The 22,677-nt window shown below is 36.2% G+C and overlaps 1 protein-coding gene across 1 annotated transcript; it reads left to right on the top strand.

Moving 5' to 3' along the window:
* Positions 1-472: 472 nt before the first annotated feature.
* Positions 473-1,163, top strand: LOC128132300 (conserved oligomeric Golgi complex subunit 3-like). Its single transcript, XM_052768817.1, has 5 exons — positions 473-505; positions 556-588; positions 682-828; positions 939-1,055; positions 1,146-1,163. The coding sequence occupies exons 1-5, from the start codon at positions 473-475 to the stop codon at positions 1,161-1,163; spliced, it is 348 nt and encodes a 115-aa protein (XP_052624777.1).
* Positions 1,164-22,677: the final 21,514 nt, after the last annotated feature.

Genomic DNA, 22,677 nt, shown 5'->3' with positions numbered 1-22,677 from the left:
TTAGGGCTAAAACCTAATTCATCGCATGTCTTTTTTCGAATCATAATGGATAGCATTGAAGCAATTGTACCTCCAAATGAATGGCCCACTAGCGTTAACCTAAATCCGTATAACAAATTATTAGTTATTATTTAAAAAATAAAAAGAAAAAGAAAAATGAAAAAGAAAATTAAGAAATTGAGCACCTGATGTTTGTGAAGGCAGTCATTAATGGTTCCCATTTCATGAGTGAGAAACCAACAAGCAGCTTCACAAGTTCCAAAATGAGTGGAATACCCTTCAAAATTAACTTCAACAAAGATTTGTCCTTTATCCTGATTAAGACAATTAAGACAGAAATTAAGCTGATTCAAAAGAGAAAACAAGTCCAATATATTGATTTTTTTATCAATAAGAACAAACACTAATTTAATTAACTGAGTCAAATTGTTTTCTTTTCTGTTAAGCAATTGAAAAAAAAAAGGATCAACGAATGGAACATACTAATTTAAGGCAGACATTAATGGTTCCCATTATTTTTTAATTCAATTACTTTTGTTTTCTTCCATTCTTCAGGAAGTTGTTGAGGTTTGGTCTTTATCCATCCAAGTAAGTGAATTTAATTGCTTCAGATTTGTTTCTATGTTTAATATACCGTTATTTTAAGGTGTTTGATTGTTTCATTTTATTTATTTTCTATAGAAAGCAAGCAAACTTGTTGCAAAAATATCACAAATGGATGGACAACTTTTTCTCATCAAGCATCTTCTTATATTAAGAGAACAGATTGCACCTTCTGACATAGAATTCTTAGTCACACACAAGGAACTGGATTTCTCCCAATTGTTGGTTAGTATTTACTTCAACTTCTCCTTTTTCAAAAAAATAATAATAAATAAATACAATAATCTCTTAGAAGAATCTGAAAGTTTGTATTCATTTGTATGTGATCACTTCAGGAGCATCTGAGACGAATTCTTAGAGGTCAAACCTCATTATTTGATTGGTCAAGGTCAACTTCTTTGGCTAGGACACTGTCGCCTCGAGTTTTGGAAAGTCAAATTCATGCAAAGAAGGTATACAGTTAGGAATTCATGGTTTGTTGCCCATTTTTTTGTTTTGATTTAATTATATTGGTTTTTGTATTTTTGTATTATTAAATGTAGGAACTTGAGAAAATCTGAAAGCCACATGTGAAAGTTTATCATGTCAGTCACTAAGCTAGTAGTAGACCCCATGCTTTCCTTTGTTACAAAGGTTAGTTATTTATCTTCTCTCTTTTTCAGCAAAATAAATAAGGGGACTACCTGAATAAACATTTATTTATTTTTTTGTGTTTCTTGAAGGTGACAGCTGTTAGGGTGGCATTGTTATCAGGTGATCAAAATCAGAAGTTAGAGTAAGCTATGGGAAAATCACTCAAGGAGCACGCGTTTGCTTCACCAGATAAGGTTGCTGAAATCGTGCAGAAGGTATGTGCTTATAAATCCATTATTTTTTAAACCAATTACTATTATTATTATTTTTTTTTAAATTTATATTGTTTTGGTACAGGTGAATGCAGGCATGCAGAATGAGTTGCCAAGAGTGATGGAGAAAATGAAGCTTTATCTACAAAATCCATCGACACGTACAATACTTTTCAAACCAATCAAGTAAGATTTTTAATCTACAATCTCTCAAATATTTTAAAATTTCTAGCTTTTAGATGTTTGATAAAAATGGTCAATGTGAAGTCAATGTTTGGAATGAGGGAATTAAATAATTTGATGACAAAAATCATACCTTGTCATCATTTAATCCAGCATCCTCAAATGCCGAAAAAGTATCAGCGGACAACACTTCCGCCCACTTCAAAAATAAAATCAAGATCCATTATCATAATCAAAAACCATTAGCAATTTAGCATAAAGAATAAAAGTATATAAGATAGATACCTTATAACTGTAGTATCCAGCAACATAACCACCTGCAAAAATATGGCTAAAACCACAAAGGAACCTGTCTTCCTCAAGCAGGGGAAGTACTTGAGTTTTTTCACTCACTTTTCTCTCAACATCATAGATCGACTTGGACCCACCAGGTACATACTTGCTATGAAGCTCCAGGTCAACCGTTGCAAATTTAAGCTAACAAGTAACAACAACTAATTTATTTATTTACTAATTTCTATTATTATTTTATTTAATAAATGAATTATTATGAATATGAATCTCACCTGACGGAGGCTAAGGGTGCTAGCACAGAAAGTTCTAGCAGCAAGAAGCTTTTAATATATCTCTTCAGGGAGAGTCTCCCCAGTTTCATAATGTTTTGCAATACTCATCAACGTATCCCTGTAGTGTCTCATATATTAAGTTTTTTATTTTCTGGGTCCAAAAAATGATTTGATTCTATATTATATAGGTACCTACCTGTGTTAGCACCAATTTTCCATGAACTGAGAAGGTAATTCAACAACATCCCACTCTATGCCACGAATGTCAGCAACAAGCCCTTCATCTGGTTTTGTTAGCATGTGCTGAAGTGCATTACCAAACTCATGGAACACAGTCTCCACCTAAATTAATAACCAAAAATATATGCCCAAACTCACTTTAATAATCCGATTAATTAAGAGCTTCCAACCAAAATATAAACAACATAAGTTTGCACACGTTACATTACATCATATTTTCATCATCTCATTTTGCTATGCATATATGGATGGATGGATGTACGTCAAGAAATGTAATAAGGCTTGGCTTGTCTCCAACAGGTGGCATTTAATTACAAGATGCGATGCAGAACAGTGCGATTGGAAATGAAAAACGTCAAAATAAGTCAAAATTAAACTAAAAATCAAGGCCTATGTTTCTTAAATTGGATATTCAAACAACATTTAGTAGACTCAATTGAATGTATGGAACATCAATTTCATCAATTGAGGAAGAATTGCAAGATGCGATGCAGACCAGGTGTGATTGGAAAAGGAAAAAGTCAAAATAAGTCAAAATTAGACTAAAAATTTAAGGCGTATGTTTCTGAAGAACGCACCGCCTCTACCGATTCATCTACGCTTCACCTGGACGAAGCGTATGTCTCAAATCCAACCACAGAGGCAGCGCCTCTAGTTCCGCCATGGTCCGCTTCGCCTTAAGGCGCGCCTCATGGCGTATGCTTCTGACGAGTTTGAAAACGATGTGTGCGACAGATCAAAGCAAAAAAGAAAACGTAAAGTACTCTAATAAAAGAAGGAAAAAAGATACAGAACAAGATAAGAACAAGTGTGGTGTGGACTTACAAGTAAGGCTGTAGAGGGGTGAATAGGAGACTGAGATCGATCCCGAGCGATGACAGAAGTTCAGCTACCCAGGAAGATGCTAATACCGGAGAAGAACTCTTTTATGAAGTTCAGCATCACAAGCGATTACAAGAAAGGCGCGGGTGTTTAAGCCCTTTAGGGTTTATGAGATGGTGCGGGTGTTTAAGATCTTTAAGGTTTATGTTTTCCTGTGTGTACCAAAGATTTTGCAAGAAATGCGAGGTGAGTGACCGAAATCCTCAACCTCTGTGCACACAGCAGGTTCATCCGACTCCAGCGTATTAGCGACCGATTGTTATTACGATTTAAGTGAGATATGCTAAGCCATGGGAGATCTTTATGAAATTGCAGGTTGGGTTTTAGGTTAGAGAGAGAGAAAGGAAGACGAAGACCCTACGCTTCTTTCTTGATAATTGGAAGCGGAGGGGGTTTTAATTTTTCACGGCGGGGTTTAGTTTTCGGGATTTCATTTCCCGCTTAAAACGCGTGTTTTATTAAAAGAATATAAGGCGATAGTGTTACATGACACACATTTTATAATGGGCGTCCTCTGCATTTCTTTTTTTTCCTTTTCTGACACTAATTTCAGGGCACGCATAAATGCGCGCCCTCTATCCTTCAAATTTTAGAAGAGAAGACATTATTTTTGCGGCGCACGCTTTTGCGTATCGTGAATCACTGCGTGTCATTGTTTGCGCGTCATTAAAGGGCTGTTTTCTAGTAGTGTAAAATGGTAATTGAATGAGTATCCACTCTTACCCACCGCACTCTTGACTAGTGGAGGGTCGTTAGCCGAACGGGAAGGATAGGACAAAACCTTCCATTATAAGTATAATGAAGTACAAAAGTAACTAAATGTTTTACAAATTCCCAATCTTAGTTACTTAGGCAAAAGTGAATTGATGCAATTCCATGAAATTACACTTTGTGCCCTTGCGAAGATGTTAGCGGAGCGTGTGTAGTTAACCGGCACACTAAATGGTTCTGAGCAAAGGTAGCAAAGGGTGACTCAATGTTTGTCATAGTTCGGTGGAGCGTGTGTGGTTTACCGGCACATCGAATAGGTGACTGTAACATGTGAGGGCACCATGTAAGTTTGCATGGTTATTCACACCCGCTTTGTGATCCTCGGCATCCCAGTCGCAAACTAGAGGGGCATATCGAGATTTAAACATGCCATTGAAATGTTCAATGAATCTCAAAGGATCTAGGAGTTTTCATAAATTTAAAACTTAAATTTCTTTTTCGTTTTTCGTGGTGGAAATTAGTGAATCGTCATTCACTTACCTTCAAATATTCTGCAACTAGATTACGACATCCCCTTTCTAGGTTGTAGCATATTGTGTTGGGTCCTAGCCTTAGTATCTCATTTGGGTGATTTACTAAGGACTCAATCAATCAACTAACTTGAATTCGTTTTCTCCCATTTTGTAGATGTCAAAGTATGACAACTATGGTCTTCCCAAATCCCGTGGAACAAGCATTCCGCATGAAGATGATATTCCACGATTCGATCGAGGAACAAGAGATCATGCTTCACTTCCTCCACCTCCTCCAATTATTCTCCCTAACCCACAAGTTCGAAGGCTTGAAAGGTTCAAGCTCACTCAAGCCCTTTTGGCAAGTAAACATAAAGAAGGAAAGTCGGTGTGTGCACACGTCCTAGGGATAAAGTCACACATTGATAGGTTAAGAATGTTGGGATTTGTTGCCTATGAGGAGATGGCTGTTGATTCGGTTCTTTAGTCACTTCCTGACTCATATAGTGAGTTCATAAGAGAGTACTATATGATGAACTACGATGTGACCCTTATAGATCTCACCTATATGCTTATTGTTGCTGAATCAGCAATGGTTTGGCGCAATAGAAAAGCAAAGTTGATTGGTGAATCTGCCTTCAAGACCTCTATGGATATAGACAATGGCAACGAAAGACATGCTATGATCAAAAATTTTGATCATAAGAGAGAGGCAATGTCTGAAGTAGTTCCATGTCCTGTTCCAAAAAGAGTCAATTTGCTTTTATTGTCAAGAGAAGGGGCATTTGAGACAAAGCTGCCCTATTTACCTAAGAGATCTAAGAGATGGGAGAGTCAAAACGTATGGCTCTACTTTAGGTAAAATCCATTGACTAACTCTTTTAAGCTCCCATTCTAGATTCTTAATACATAATGTGATAAGATTACAATTGATGTTTTATAGGATCGAAGAAAAGAGAGGAAGCTTAAGGGAAGAAGTGAGCAGAATCTAACCGTGAAGAAATGGATTTCGATCGCATTACTTGAAGATTAGATTCTTGAGCTACTACTTAGAGTTAGAATTAGATTGCTAAGAAAGATGCATTAGCATAGTTTTTCAAAAAAAATTGCAAGGACAAATTTTTCCGCAATAAAATAAATTTTGATTTTTATATTAATTATTTATCCTTGCTATGGCGTATATGAAAAATTGATGTTTGAATGTTTCTGTTATTAGCAATAATGGATTTGATTCTTAATTATATTAATTATGGAAATGTCGAAAATTTACCAAATAAGGAAAGTTTCTCATCGCCCAAGTTTCAATTGGACAGAAACTTGGAATCATGCAACTTGGTTGCACGATGAATGAGAAATTTCATATTTGGAAATTAGACTAATTCATTCACAAAGTGTCAAGTGAAGGACTAGGAGATCGAGTACACAAAGTTGCGTGTTGATCAAGTCCACCATAAGAGTAACAAAGATATTCGTCATGATTTACTAAAGGTTTAGTAAATATGATTATACTTATAAGATTAAGTGTAATTCTGAATTGATTGAAAATGTTTAAATCAATAGCAGAACGAATAAGAAGAATCAAGTAGGCAGAAAGATAAAAGTTTCTCCATTCTGAGAAGAAGGGAGAGTACATTTTATGCTTTATGATAGGCCTTAATGATTAAGAACCATATCTCAATTGATCCTCTAAGTGAGTCTTAGTACAATTGTATGTCTAAGAAGAGGAATCAAGAATTGAAGAAATGGTTAAATCGAGAAGTGAATCATACTTCGTTCCAAACAAGTCTTAGAGTTAAGATTGTGACAATGAGTGACAAGTATTAAGAAGGTTTATAACATTCATCAAATGAGGAAAGTTGTGATGTCTTGGATAAGACAAAGACCAACTAGGACCTATTTATGAAGTGTTTTGATAAAAACTACACTAACTCTTGAATATTTGTTTGTCAAGAAATGTTTATTGACAAGAGAATCTTATATGTCGAGGAGTCAGTGGGAGTCTTAATGGTCTTAAAAGGTTTCAAGAACAAATCAAAATAAACCTTATCGATCATCACTAGCACACGAGTTGAGGTTTACAACCTATCGTCTTGACACTATTTTGTTTATGTGCCATTCCAATTGAGTTAATTGTGCATGTGATTTCTATGAGTTCTCATTTGAACGCATAAAAGGCAGGCACCTTGATCAATGGAAAGTACATTGATAGGAAAGGGTGAGCTGCTTAACTACTTGGAAGACATGGTGGGCAGCTGTATTACCATAAGGCAAGAAGTCAAGATTAAGAAAGTTCGGTCCATATGAGTTTGAATTTGTCGTAAACTTTGGTTTTGACAAATTCACATGGATAGGAACACATTCACCATTAAAATCTAAGTGTCATAAGATTCTCTCCTTCATGAAAATGACTGTGAGGAAATGCTTTCACTAAGATATATTTTAAAAAGATAGTGACTGTGAAAATTGGATTCTGAATTCGATTATGGTTACGGTATCCCTTTCCATGATTCAAATTGTGAGATTTGGCAATTAGTCTGAATTGTTTAGACACACATATGAGCTATCTAAGGGAAAGGTGTATAAGCTTAGATAAAGGATTATCAAAGCATTAGGTATTAGAAACATGAACTTAAGAAATTCAATAAGTATTGTTTTTCTGGAAGTTAAGTTGGTTTCTGAATACATGTCAAAGCTAGTGGGAGCATAAGTGTTATGTTTATAATAATTATCATGATAGTGGGAGCATAAATGTTATGATTGCATGATTATTATGGAAAGTATTGCAAGTTAGCAATATTAATTATAGAAAAACAAAAGTCATACTTTGCAAAGTCGTAAAGGTTGAATAGTTGTTTTGCTATAATTAAGGGAGAGAATATTATGCTTCATTTCAAATCTAAAGGCTTAGGTTGTGGAATCTGAATAATTTAGTCAAGGAAACATGGTGTGTTCTCAAATTTCGATTATGATTACGGCATTCCTTTTCATAGTTCGAATTTTGAGAACGTAGCACATAAAATATTACGGCTGAAGATTGATAAAGTATCAAATCTTTATGTAAGACATTATGCATCGTGTCCCATACGCTTCGGGTATATGATCGATTGCAAATGCTATAATATTTGGCCATTCTAAAATTTTCCAAATGTCTAGCACATTTGGAGGGAAAAAGGACAAGAATCGGTTTTGACTAAGATAATTAAACAACTATCAAAGGACAATCCAAAGTTCACCAAGGATTGGTCGCTTGTGAGTAGTTGGAAGTATAGTATTAGATGAACCATATCGACATTATTATGAATAGATAAGATTCTATTGATAATGAGTTGTCATATGGTAAATATGGAAACGTGTCGATATTGGGAATTGAATATTGAAAATCTATGTCTAGATTAGAAACTTTTATGCAAAAGGATGTTCAAAGGAATGTGCTTTGAGTGAGAGACATCATATCTAAGGAATTGTATTGTAACAATCTCCGATAGAGGACTTTGTAATATCATTGGCAATAGTCATTGTGGCTTTTGTGCTATGGCATTGCGAAAGGATCATTGCATAAAATGTTAGAATCTAGCATATTCCATAAATGGCAAGAATTTGATATTATTTCACTTATGGAAAAGGATTAGGAGTTGTGAAATGAGTATGATTGGAAATGTGTTCATTTAATCTATTTCACAAAGTAAGAACCATAGGTAAACATTGTGTGCATGCTAGGAGCATGGGACAAGTGTAGTAATAATTCAAGTAAGAAGTTGATTACCCGAAACAACAAATAATGAGTAATCGGTATGGTGATAAATAAAAGATGTTTTATTTATGCTCAAAGGTTTGAGGCCATATGAATATGATTTGAGCATTGGATTAAACCCACGCTCACTTGGATCACTCCATGAATTGTATCACGAATGATTGGTGAGACGATAACATCTTATATTCTTGAAACTGAGAATGTGTGAGTTGTATCTTGCAAATCGGTTGCACATTGATAATATGTAAACGCACCAGTAACTTGGTGTCATAAAATATATTGTTGTGTGTGATTCGGTGAGTGAGTGCAAGCGAGCATTGAATCAAAGGTTATCCGTTCCTTTTATCCAAAGTAGGATAAAAGCGATATCTTTTGGCCCCTCGATGATTTAGTGATGACAAACGTAAATGATTGGCCAGGCTAGGGCTAATTTGATTTGTTCAATTAGTCAGTCATCATAAATCGGAAGTCGAGAAATAGTACAAAGAGAATCATTAGAAATCATGTCTCATACGATATCTAGAATGGAGGAATATATGATACCTTTTCTAAAGGACACGCGTATCTGATAGGATCAGAGTTGACAGCGGCTTTGGAAAGCTACGATTGCAAATCAGGATCTGAAGTCATACGCAAAATAGTTATTAGACTTATCCAAGTGGGAGACTGTTGGATTAGTGTCTAAATCCATAACTATTTTGGTATGTACTTGACCCGATGGTGCATGGTCCTTTTGGGTTGCCTTCACCAAAGCAACTTGATAGGATGAATTATGGAGAGAAAGGATTAAATATGATTTATTAATATATTATGAGAATAATATATTAAAGGAGAAATCATATTGTTTAATTAATATTAGTCAAGAATTAATAAGAATTAATTTTGTGACTAAAGAGATTAATTAAACTTAAGGGACTGGAATTGTAATTATACGATAATTGCAATTTGGGCTATGGATTGCCTTATATTAAGGAGTGGACGAATTCTATGGGAAAAACCCATTAGAAATCGTCCAAGGCCTTTAAGGAAAGGAGTCCATGGGTTGCTTAGGGCTTAAGCATCCAAATTAGGGTTTCCTTGTTAGATAACCCTAATAGCCTCACTATATATAGAACCCTTATGCCCCAAAAACGTGGTGAGCTTGTTTTCTAGGGTTTCCACACGTTTTGGGCAGCCTCCTTCTCTTCTCTTCTTCATCCTCTTGCTCTTGCTGTTTGTGAACCATTAAAGGAGTGACATTTGTGACTCTAAGCTTTCTAAAGTCATTACAAGGAGGATTTGAGATTCTTATTGCTACATAACAATCAAGGTATGATCTAAACCCTAATTATATGTTATATTAATCATCATATGCTAGATCCAGGGTTTATAGCCTTGGATAAATTGCATGTACAATAGAGAAACCTAGATCCAAGCATTAGGGTTTGTATGAGCACATAGGATGTTCTTATAGCCAAAACCCATCAATGTTGTTAAAAGCACTCAAACAATTTATGTTATGAATATGAAATGTTAAAACAATGTACTTGATGTGAGCAATCCCAGTTGTAATATATTGATGCATGGTCACGTTTATGTTATGATTCATGTATATTCATTGTGATAGTATTCAATTAAAGTCACGCGAGCCCTCGGACGTTTTCGTCGTCTGGTTCGGGGGTGTGATAGGTTGGTGTCAGAGCATTGTTTATAGTGAACTAGCATATCTAATCATGCAGGATATGCAATTATAAATACAATGGGACTAAACAACTCTGAACATAATAATTAAAATACATACCTTTGTGTGCATTTTAGAATAATAACACAACAAGAACAGTAAAAATATTTGGAGGATTTGAACATCACTATTAAACCCGGGCAATTATGTAGTCGTATTGGGGGTGAATGTAGCCTGATCAACTACATTCATTCAAAATATGACCAACATGTGTTCGGGAGTAATTGTGATGGACAATGAATCAAAAACATACCATTTAATTACCCAAAGAACTTATAGAACAAAACCTAAACAAAACTAAATTACTATAGGAGTAATTGGTATGATATTTGTTTCTAGTGTTTTACCCCTTCGTGCAATGCACTATAGATGAGTATTATTAGCTAGGAAACCCCTATCTCCGTAGTCAGGGAATAGTAGGGTGGCTCTACCCAGAGGAAGACCCAGAAGGAGACTCAGAGAAAGAACCAAAGGAGGAACATGAAGTAGAACTCGCAGATGGACCCACCGAGTCAATATTGGATCTCGAAGAGGAAGAGCTCGAGAGAAATGATGATGATGACTTGGATGCAGAATCTGATGTCATCAATCCTCCATGTAGGGCCAGAGTACCGACTTATCGTGTGGGCCCCGGTGCCCTATTCCCCTTGGGCGCACGGTATTTGGAGATAGAGTCACCAGCAGGGAATACGACCACACCACGGTAGGAACTAAGGTCTCTTCGATCTTAGTCATAGAGGACCAGCTGACCGGGCCCTCCCAGTCATGGTCCAGCGCACCTGAGGTATTGATAACCAAGCTCAGCACACCCCAAATCGAACGGAACAATTGTGGTTTGCTATTGAGAGAGATGAGAAGCAAACACAGGAAGTGAACGGAGACTCTCGAGCGAGACAGTTAGTTTGGGAAGTACGACTACGAGATACCGAACAACAAGTGGCTCACCTCCGAGGTGCATCCACTTCATCAGCACCACCACCAGACACTTTCTGCCACAATTAGGATCAGCCTTTTCTTTTTCCCCCTACTATCCGATGTGACTCTCTTTCGGGTACTAATATTGTACTTAGCAATGGAACAATTATATGCTAACTTTATTTTAAATTACTACATAAATTCAATTATATGCACAACCGAACCCTCAAAAACCGCTAGATACTTAAGGATCTCGAAACCAAAACAATCCATATACTCTAAGGATAGACATAACGATCGTGCCAAATCTGCGATTACCTACTACTGAAAATACATCATAGGAATGTAGATGGAAGCAGTGAGAATTATACGACAAGATGCAAAATTTATAGAGTACAACCAGGAATGATGGCCATTACTTGTGATCTGGCTTATTAACGTGCAGCAGGAAAATGCCATCCCGCAAGAATAACAACCACACCCGCGAGGCACCGCTCCTATAAATGGACTCTCTTGCAGTCCAAGTTGTTGTAACAGCAGCACTAACTGCTGCTATAGCACAAATCAATGCAAACAACACCAATGGAGGCAGGAATAGCATTGACAACTCCAGCCGAAGGAACGAACATGGAAACCAACAAGTGAGAGCTTATCAAGGAACTCCAAACCCCAAGCTTAAGAGCGGGAAGCGGAAGTTTGGAAGTAAGAAAAAGGGGCAGCCCACTCAAGGGTTCTCAAAGAAGCAACATGTAGTTGTTGTTCATGCGACCATGACCCTTATTACACCAACAACCACGAGACCATATGCTGGAAGCCTTCCAAAATGCAACCAGTGCAATTTCCATCATAATGGAGCCTGCCGGGAGATGCATTGTAAGAAATGCAACCGAAAGAATCACACCACCAAATACTATAGAACTTATCCATGCCAAAATCATCAGCCAAATGAAAACAATAACAATCACAACAACCCTAACAAAAACACCAACGATGAGACCAGTCACATCCGCTGTGTGGATGTGGAGGAACCAGTCACTTTTGGCGCAATTGCCCCAAGGCTATCAATCAAGGAGCAGAAGGATCAGAAATGGTCCTGACCTTGGGTCAAGGCGAAGCAAACCAAGACCCGACAGTTGTTACTGAAGCTAAACGAAGCTTTCACGGTGGAGACGGCTAATGGGAAAACTGAATCAACCTGCGATATTTATATAGGGTACACCTTAGCACTAAACAAACATTCGTTTCAAATAAATTTAATGCCAGTAAATATTAGGAGTTTTGATGTGAAAATCGACATGGTTGGGGTAAGCCCCCACCGTGCTGATACTATGTGTCGCGAGAGGGTCGTTTGCCTTCACCTTCTCAATCAGGAAACTCTAATAATCCATGGTGATAAACCTCGCGCCAATCCTCTTCCTATATCGTGCATCAAGGCATAGAAGTGCCTGCACCAGAAGAACTACGTTTTCCTCACTCTTGTTGTGGACAAGACCAAGCAAGAAGTAAGCATACAGGGTATTCTAGCAGCATGCGATTTTCCGAATGTATTTCCTGAAAAAAAAACTTCCGGGAAGACCCCAAGAGACAGGTCAATTTTCGAATCGACCTCATACCAAGAACCACATCAATTGCCAATTCACCCTATAGGTTAGCTCCCGCCGAAAATTCAGAAGTTATCCAGTCAATTAAGAAAATTTTGAGCAAAGGATCCATCGGACCAAGCTTCTCATCCTGGAGAGCTCCGGTCTTGTCCTTCAAGAAGACGGATCCTTCAGAAGGTATATCGATATTAGGAAATTGAATAAGCTCCCTATCAAAAATCGATACCCACTCCCTCGGACTGACGATATATTTGACCAGCTCCAAGGAGCTAGTTACTTCTCTGAAATAGATCTAAGAACCGGTTATCATCAACTTCGAGTCCGAGAAGACGACATTCCAAAAACTGCCTTCTGAACTCGTCGCGACCATTTCAAATTCATTGTGATACCCTTTGGTCTAATGAATACTCCCACGGTATTCATGGACCCTACGAACCGAGTTATCCCAACCATTCCTAGTCAACCTTTTCATGATTTTCATCAATAACATACTCGTCTGTTCACGAAGCAAGAACAAAACTCTGTCAACACCTACGACCGACCTTGAAAGCATCAAAGCTGGAGAATATCACAAAGAAAGTGCTACACGGATGGATAAAACTCTAGGAGTCGAAGGATGAAGCTTATTATTATAAGAGTTGAGTTGGGCGTTATCTGGGTGATCGTCGATAGGTTAACCCAATCTGCCCATTTCCCGCTAATACAGAAATCGAACAAGACGGAATAATTAGCTTGGATCTATATCAAGGAGATCGTGAGACTCCATGAAATATCGATATATACTATCTCGGATCTAGATAACAGAATTTCTTCAAGACATTGACAGTCACTTCAGAGGGCTATGAGAACATAGCTAGATATAAGTGTTGCTTACCACCTTCACACCCATAGACAAAGCGAACGGACCATTCAACCACTCGAAGTCATGCTCCGAGCCTGAGTGCTTGAATTCAGCAAGTCATGGGATACCCGGTTGCCCTTGATTGAATTCTCACGCAATGACAGTTATCGCACGAGCATCAAGGATGCTCCTTTCAAGACTTTTCATGGTCGAGAATGCAGATCACTCGCCAGTACTCTCACGGGACCAGAAACCATTCGCGAAAAGCCAGAGAATATAATCCCAAATCAAAGCTTGACTTCAAGCATCGTGAGACCGACAAAAGAGTTACGCTAACAAGCAGTGTAAGCCATTAGAAGGTCAAGTCGGGGATCGCGTATTATTAAAGGAATCTCCTCGGAAAGGAGTGATCCACTTCGGGTAACGGGGAAAAACTGAACCCGCGATACATCGGACTGTTCAAGATTCTTGCCCGAATTGGGCCAATAGCTTATAAGCTACAGCTACCTTCAGAGCTCAACAATGTACACCCCGTGTCCCACATCTCAAATTTGAAAAAAAGTGCTTATTAGATGAAACTCCCGTCATACCTTTAAAATAGATCGAAGTAAATGAGAATCTCCTGTTCACCGAAAAACAAGTCGAAATCATGGGTAAAGAAGTGAAACATGCGAAGCAGAGTCGCATTTCGATTGTGAAAGTTCGATGGAACGCCAAGCGTGAATTGGAATTCACATGTGAACGCAATGACCAGATGAAACAGAAGTACCCCCACCTATTCCCTCATTCATGATCCTACCTTTTGAAAGGATTTCGGGACGAAATTCCCTCTAACGGGGGGATGATGTCACAACTGGCAATTTTTCTAGGAAATTCTATTCTCATGGAACCATCATCTATTGTAAGACTTGTACTCTAAGTGAATACTACACTCTATGCTTGTTCAAATACATCTCATATGTTCAACTAAGGGTTGGAAACTCTAGAAATCCCGGTTCAAGTTCCTTATGGACTAGGACTCTCTTATTGGACCCAATTCATAAATTTCTAACATTTTGGGGATTTTGGTCTAAATGATTCATCCTAACCCTAATGGGCCTTGTTGGTCCATAAATGACTTAATTAACCTTAATGGGCTATAAATCCATTCCTTTTTACCATGTTGGGCCGTGAATCAACTTAAGAGCCCAATGGGCCGAAAAATAATTATCTGGGCTTCATGATATCGAGCCAAGACAAGTAATGGCCCAAATTAATCCACATCCTACCTCCTAGCCCAAATCTCAGCCCACACACATATATAAAAAGATGGATAAGGATTAAACACATGCTTGACAACACATGTTTAACCCTCATGTATCAAAGATAAATCTCATGTTTCTAGGAGAGTATTACCCCACAAAGAACAAAGACTAGTCCTTTTCTCTCTTTTATTCTAACTCTCGGCCAATCCCCTCCCCTCACCCCACTCATTTTCAAGTTACAACTCCTTCCAAAACCTCTCAAGAACTCCTTCACTACTCTCTAAATTTTCGAGACTATAGGGTGTTTCAAGGGAAATTCTTCATCAAGAACTCATTTATTTTGGTAAGATCTTACAAACCCAAGTGTGTTACTTCATCTTTGAACACCTTTACTCCCCTTACACTCTTGTTTTCGTAAATAATGTTCTTAGAACATCTTAGAGCTCAAGATCTATTCAAGGAAGGCTTGCTAGAGCCGAATCTTTTCCATTTCTTCTTCAAACCGAGAACAAAAAACTCAATGTGAGCTTCATACCCCTTTTTTTTCAGTTTTCATATGTTTTATGGGGGGATAATAAAAGAAAATGTGTAGATCTATGTGTATATGTATGCTATGTGTGATTTTATGCATGTATGTGTGTGATTTTATGTGTTTTTGTGACAAATATGTAACCAAAAGGGGTGTTAATTCGAGATCTATGGCATGAGAAAGGAAACAAACATAATCTAAGTTATTTTACACTAAAAAAAGTCAAGAAAAATAACTTATAAGGTTAGGAGGAATATATTGTAACATAAAACCCATTTTAGGGCTTAAATTGTCAAAAATACAAAACTTGGGTTAAAAACTGTCAAGTCACGGTTTCTTGAGGGTCAAAAAGGTCAAAACAGTTTCTATAATCATTTTTCTAAATATTAGAATTTTCGGAGGACTTGAAATGCAAAAATTTAGCTTAATGGGCTAAATATGGGCTTTTCAGCCCAATAAGCCCATAATTGCGAAATTTTGAAGTTTTAAGGGGCTGAATTGTAACATTCTGCAAAACAGGGGATAAGAAGTGAAATAAAACTATTTCAAAGGTCAAAAATGCTTTTAAATTCCAAAAAGGATCAAAAATGTAAACTTTTTAGATATTTGGCCAAAACTGTAAAAGTTGCGAAAAATGGGGTTTAACCGAGAAATACCATTCTGGAAGGGCTTAAGCTGTTAACAAAATAAATTTTGGGTTAAAATGTCTTTTCAACAAGTTTATGATACAAAATTGTCAAGAAAATGTTTTAAGGACTAAAAATGAAATTCTTTTATATAAAGGACTAAAATTGTCATTTTTATAAAAGAAAGGTAGTGAAAAAGGTCAAATTCTACTTTTAAACAAATTAATTCATTAAGGCAAAATACAAGATACCCTACTAACGACAAAACGGAAAACGAATACACCTTCAGTACCAAAAATCGTTATAAACGAATTGATTCGGTCTCGAATCAATACAAACACAACAATCATCAAATCAAAACACTTAAATACATATGTGATGAGTACAATGAGTAAATCTATAAACTTTGGGCTTATGAGTTTCAAATCATGCTTGTTGGGCCTTGCAAGCCCACCAACATGATCTTTTGGCCCAAAGGGATACTGCTTATATGTTATTGGGCCTTCAATGACCCAATATTTTATAAAAGGACTTTCAATAGCTTTTATGTCCTAGTGGGCCAAAGTGTCCCGTTAGAAAAGCTAGTAAGGTCACAGTAATCAAGTGCGAGTTGGACCATCGTGTCTTTCGCATCCACGACAGCCTAAGGTACTTACGATAGTAGTGGGACATAATGCTCCCCTTCTCTTCGTTCTCTAAGGCTTACGGGATTTCAAAGTAGACGAAATTAGGACGATATTCAATGTGGATTAATCAATATTCATTCATTAAGACAACACAAAAATCAGTAATCACAAATACATTTCAACATCGGAAAACATCGGGTTTTCTGGGGAATTCAATACTACTCGCTCGAAATTTTATAACTATAATACAATATACCCTTCATATATATATGTTTTTGAAATCATTCATGCATCAACTTATGGATCTTCACACTTTGATAAACAAAAGTCTTTTCAGAAAATATCGGATTTTCTGGATTTTACAAACTACACAAATCATTTTATCACAACATTACTGATGAACTCACCAACATTTCATATGTTGACGTTTTTCCAAAATAACTTGTATTCTCAGGTAACAGGTAAGCGGAAGAGTAATATGAAGTAATGTTAGGATGTTATGTTGTTAAAAGCAATCAAACAATTTATGTTATGAATGTGAACTGTTAAAACAATGTACTTGATGTGAACAATCCTAGTTGTAATATATTGATGCATGGTGACGTTTATGTTATGATTCATGTATATTCATTGTGATGGTATTTAATTAAAGTCACACGAGCCCTCGGATGTTTCTGTCGTCTGGTTCGGAGGTGTGACAAAATCTATAAGGATAATGCTAGCCATAGCTGTATTTCATAATTATGAAATATGGAAAATGGTTGTTAAAACTACTTTTCTTAATGGGAAGTTGGCTGAAGATGTTTACATGAATCAGCTAGAGGGTTTTGTCAATGTAAAGTACCCTAATAGAATGTGCAAGGTTGAGAAATCCATTTATGGATTGAAACAAGCATCTCATAGATGGAATCTTTGTTTGATGAGAAAGTCAAAGAGTTTGGATTTTTGAGAAGCGAGGATGAGTCATGTGTATATGTCAAAGCTAGTGGGAGTATAGTTTGCTTTATGGTGTTGTATGTGGATGACATACTTCTCATAGGAAATGAAATCCCAACCTTGTAGGAGGTTAAGTCCTATCTTGGGAAGTGTTTCGCTATGAAGGACCTCGGGGAAGCTGCTTATATTCTAGGGATAAGGATATTGAGAAACAGGAGTAAAAGACTAATAGGACTTAGTCAAAGTACCTACTTGGAAAAGGTGTTGAAGCGTTTCAACATAGAGAATTCGAAGAAAGGTGACTTACCTATCTAAAGCAATACCAAGCTGAGTAAGACTCAGAGTCAGAGTACAGAGGCTGAGATAGAAGAGATGAGTCGAGTACCATATGCTTCTGTAGTTGGCTCGATCATGTATGTTGTGACTTTTACTCGCCCTGATGTGGCCTTTTCTTTGAGCATAGCCAACAGATATCAAAGGAATCCTGGTAAAGCTCACTGGACTGCGGTAAAGAACATTCTTAAGTACGTGCGTAGGACTAAGGACTGGGTCCTTACCCTCGGAGGGAGTGATGACTTAAGAGTGACAGGGTATAGTGACGCCAACTTTCAGACCGACATAGATAATTTCCGCTCTCAGACGGGTTGGGTATTTACCCCGAATGGAGGAGCAATAACTTGGAAAAGTTCCAAACAGGAGACTGTAGTTGATTCAATGTGCGAATCAGAGTACATAGCCGCAAGCGAAGCGTGGAAGGAGGCGCTATGGCTGAAGAACTTCATCGGAGACCTTGGAGTTGTACCAACTGTAAAGGAGCCTATGGAGATTTTCTTTGACAGTGAGAGTGTGGTTGCCTTAACTAAGGAATCAAGGGATCATGACAGATCCAGGCACATCAATAGAAAATATCACTTCATAAGACATCGGATAGAAAAAGGACTCCTCGTAGTAAAGAGGGTATCGTCAGAGGAGAACCCAACAGATCCCTTACGAAGGGACTGAGTAGGATTAAGCACTTGCAGCATGCGAGGAGCATTGGGTTGAAGGAGGATATCAATTTTAATGATTAGATAGCTGTTTAGAAACTTGTAATAGATAAAATGTAATTCACATTTGATGATTAAATTAAAAGGAGTTTTATTTGTGAGTAAGGTTACTATCTTGTGTCAATTGTGTACTATTGTGTCATTTTGCATGTTTTGACTTCCAGAATAATAAGATTATTCAAACTATCCACAATCGATCATACTCAAAAGGTAGTTATTGAGGCAATACTGTCATGAATTTGGCTTGTAGATTGTCTAAAGTGTTTACACATAGAAAAAGTTTGCTACAAAATTCATGAGTACTCCTGAAATAAGATTTGACTATTAGACAAAACCCACGCTCACATGAATCACTTCATGGAATTTATCACGAGTGATTGTGAGACGATAATATCATATAGTCTTCAAACCAAGATGTATGAGTTGTTGAATATGAGTTGGTTGTACATTGATAGTGCGAAAACGCATTAGTAGCATGATGTTATAAAACATGCTATTATGTATGATTTAATGAGTAATTAGTACATGCATATAAGTCGAGGTTTATCTGTTCCTTTTAATCCTTAGAGGATTAAAAGCGATATCTTGGGCCCCTCGATTATTTTGTTTTGACTTATGTGATGGGCCCGGTTAAGACTAAATTGATGTGTTCAATTAAGTTCTATGTCAAACAAATCGGAAATCAGGAAACAAACTGCCGGACAATAAGTATGACTATGTTCCATGTATTTGTCCGCATGATATCTTGAAGAACAGAGGATTAAATGATCCCTTATCTAAATGGAGTGGCAGAGTTCAACAACAGCTTTTAAGAGTTACGATTGCTAGTCAGTTTTAAGTCGTACTTGCAGTTATAGTTATTAGACTTATCCAAGTGGGAGACTGTTGGATTAGGAGTCTAAGCCCATAACTATAATTGGTATGTACTTGACCCGAGAGTAGCATGGTCCATTTGGGTTGCATTCACCAGAACAATCTGATAGGATGGACATTTGAGAAAGAGGTTATTTATGATTTATTAATATATTATAAGTATAATATATTAATTGAGAAATAATATTATTTAATTAGTATTGATCAAGAATAAATTTGGAATTGATTTAGTGATCAAAAGAGACTAATTAAATTAACGAGACTGATTATGTAAATTAGTGATACATATGGTTTGGGTTATTGATCAATGATGGGTTAAGCTTATGTGAGAGTCCATGAAGAGTTAGTCCACATGAGTTATGGATCATAAGCCTAATTGTAAGAATTAGGGTTACATATGACTCTTGAAATTCTAACACACTATATGTAACCCCTTAGACCCCAAAATCGGATACACTAGCCATATAGCAAGAGTATAGCCGATTTTAGGGTGCTCCTAACCTCTCTCTCAAGTCCTCCAATTGTTGGTGGTGTTTTGTGAAGCATTTGAGGTATCACACTTGAGGTGCTAAGCTCTTAAAGGCCAAATTCAACAAGCTACAACAAGAGGTAATCTTCTAACTCGTTTTTATGATTCATATATCAAGTTGTATACTAGATAGGATTCATGCTTTGGAAAAATGTAATTTGCATGTATAACTAGAGAAAACTTAGATCCAAAGCATTAGGGTTGGATGTGTACAATAGGGATGTTATATTGCTGAAAACCCATCATCGACTTGATGGGATCATTTCTCTAGATCTGACCTTGTTAGAGGTTTCCTTGGCATAAAGGTGCCAACTTTATAGGGTTTTGGTCATCTTTCATGCATTAAGCCATTCATTAAGTCATTACTAAGCTAAATAGCTTCATGTAGCCATGCATGAACGTAAAGTTAGCAACTTTACGTGTCATTTTAGCTCATGGAAGCTAGATCTACGTTTTGGGACCTTATCTTAAGATATTAAGTGCTTAATGGGACTTTTGGCTTAACGGAGGAGTATGTTGGGCATACAAGCCAGTACGCGCAGCGTACAAGCCCCAATGCATGTACGCTTAGCGTACATCTGAGCACGCCCCGCGTAGTTAGTCTATGGACTTTGCAGTTTTGGTCTTAGATGCTTGGGCCCGGCCTCTTTTGGCCATCTGAGTGTTGATGTTTTGGGTTAAGTGAAGGAGTGGGCCTTGGGGAAAAGCCCAAGATGGAGTTGGGCCCAATTTAGAAAATTGGGACAATAATGGGCTTTGGATGGTTATTTTATGGTTCGGCCTTTTGGATCAAGATTTGGAGATGGGTATTAGCCCAATTGAGGAATAAGGGGTAAAGTAGTCGGTTACCCTAATTTTGGATTATCAGCTTAGATTGTAATCCAAGTATTGATTGGATGATTTTATGTTGTGATAGTGCGGGTATTTTAGGGAGCTAGCAGTCGGAGACTTCCAGTGTGATTTCAGCAGTGTAAGGTGAGTGTTCCTCACTGTACTTGTTGGGTCGAAGGCACCAAGGACGACCCTTTTGGATTGTTATCGTGATTATTGCATGGTTGAGTATCGTATTGATCTGTTAGATCTGTATCATGGTAGATAGGATCATGTTATGCTTAGTGATCAGTAAGATCCGTCTGACATTTGGTAAAAAAAAAACATTCATTTATTTAAATAGATTGCTAACACATTTCTCGTCCAATCTTGTTTATTAGAGATAATTTTTTCAAAGTTATTATTGGAATTAGGCCTTGATCCGGGGCAAGATCTGCGAAAATATTGTTTATTAGAGATAATTGTTTCCAAGTTATTATTGGAATTGGGCCTTCATCCACGGCAAGGTCTGCGCAAATAGACACATTGTCCTTAACGATCTCTTGGGCCATTTTTTTCGAACGCTTTTGTGCGTTCGTTAGTTTCTTAAACCTGAACCAATATTTGCATGGTGGGACACGAATAAAGGTAAATGTTTTTTTTTTTTTTTTTTTTTTTTTTTTTTTTTACAATAAATCAATATATAATATCAATGATTACTTTATTGCAATGTTATATTGTTTTAATACTATGGAAGTAGAAAAGTATTATTTTTTCACTAGTTAAAAAATACACCTGAGTACATTTTTAGTTTCATTTTGAGGAAAAATTACAGCGATATGTTTTATATTGGTTGTTTTTTTTCTAGAGAACGTTTTCTTTATTTTCTAATATCTTTTTTTTTTTGTGTGTGTGAATTTTAACAACATAATCTTTTCGAATTATTTTTTTACGTCATGACAAATTAGATATAATAAATGTTGTTTTTACGTTATTACAAATTATATATAATAATTATTTTGGATTAAATTATTTTTGTATCATTAAAAATTAAGATGATCATACACATAATATTTTTGAATCATAAATATATTTAATGTTTTAATTTTGGATCTTAACATTCTATTAAAAACTTATTGATACTTCTTTTGGATCATTAGACTTTAGGGTCACAATATTTTGGAGCATACGATGATATTTTCGATCAAAACTTAAGAATCGTACTCATTTTGGATTTATAATCTTATAATTAAAAAAAGACAATAGAATTTTGCATCACGACTCTGATACATAATAAAGTTTAGTTTTATGGGATTACATATTCAAAACACACCTTCGATTCTAATTCAGATTTTCATAGTGCATTAAAAATTACTACACAAATTAAAAAAAAAAAAAAAAAAAAAAAAAAAAAAAAAAAAAAAAAAAAAAACCAACTCAAATGGATTATGAAAATCTAACTTTAGATGAGAATTTTTACTTGTGATGTTGGACCTTAGGTACTTTCTTCGCAATCTTGTTTTCTACCACCAAAAAATCCCTAATGATCATATAAATATTCCAAAAATTTGAACCTAACTAAAATCAAGAATTACAAAAAGTAAACAAATAAATAAATAAAACTAATTCCATCAAAGCTATAAGCAAATCAGTAAAATGTTCACCTTTCTTTTGAGCCCTTGTAGCACACTTCACTTTAAGATTTGGAAAGTGGTCATCATCAACTCACCGGAAAAATAGTGTCACCTTTGTCACATCACCTTCACCACCAACCCACTAAATTTAGGAAATGGTCATCACTCCACACTTATCTTTTTTTTTTTTTTTATGATTAAATTTGATAAAAACATAATTTAAAACGTAATAAAATATTTTATATTAATTAAAACCACATTACATAATTTAAAACATAGAAAAGTAAACCTATATTACTAAAAAAAATATAAAGACACATAGAAATGAAAACTAAAATACTAAAAAAAAAACATAAAAATAACTTAAAAGATTAAACCTAAATTATTAAAAAAACATAGAATAAAATGTAGTTGCGATATTGGTCGAGAACTTCTTGTTGAATTTTCAAAAACA

Source organism: Lactuca sativa, chromosome 2, assembly GCF_002870075.4.
Source record: "Lactuca sativa cultivar Salinas chromosome 2, Lsat_Salinas_v11, whole genome shotgun sequence".
NCBI lineage: Eukaryota > Viridiplantae > Streptophyta > Magnoliopsida > Asterales > Asteraceae > Lactuca > Lactuca sativa.
This window is presented reverse-complemented; position numbering and strand designations above follow the sequence as displayed.

Excerpts from the sequence above, each read along its gene's own strand:
- LOC128132300 (XM_052768817.1), top strand. The coding sequence starts at position 473 with ATGGAACATACTAATTTAAGGCAGACATTAATG. Across the intron at positions 506-555 it reads ATTTAAGGCAGACATTAATG|GAAGTTGTTGAGGTTTGGTC; the intron begins GTTCCCATTATT and ends TCCATTCTTCAG. Across the intron at positions 829-938 it reads TGGATTTCTCCCAATTGTTG|GAGCATCTGAGACGAATTCT; the intron begins GTTAGTATTTAC and ends TGATCACTTCAG.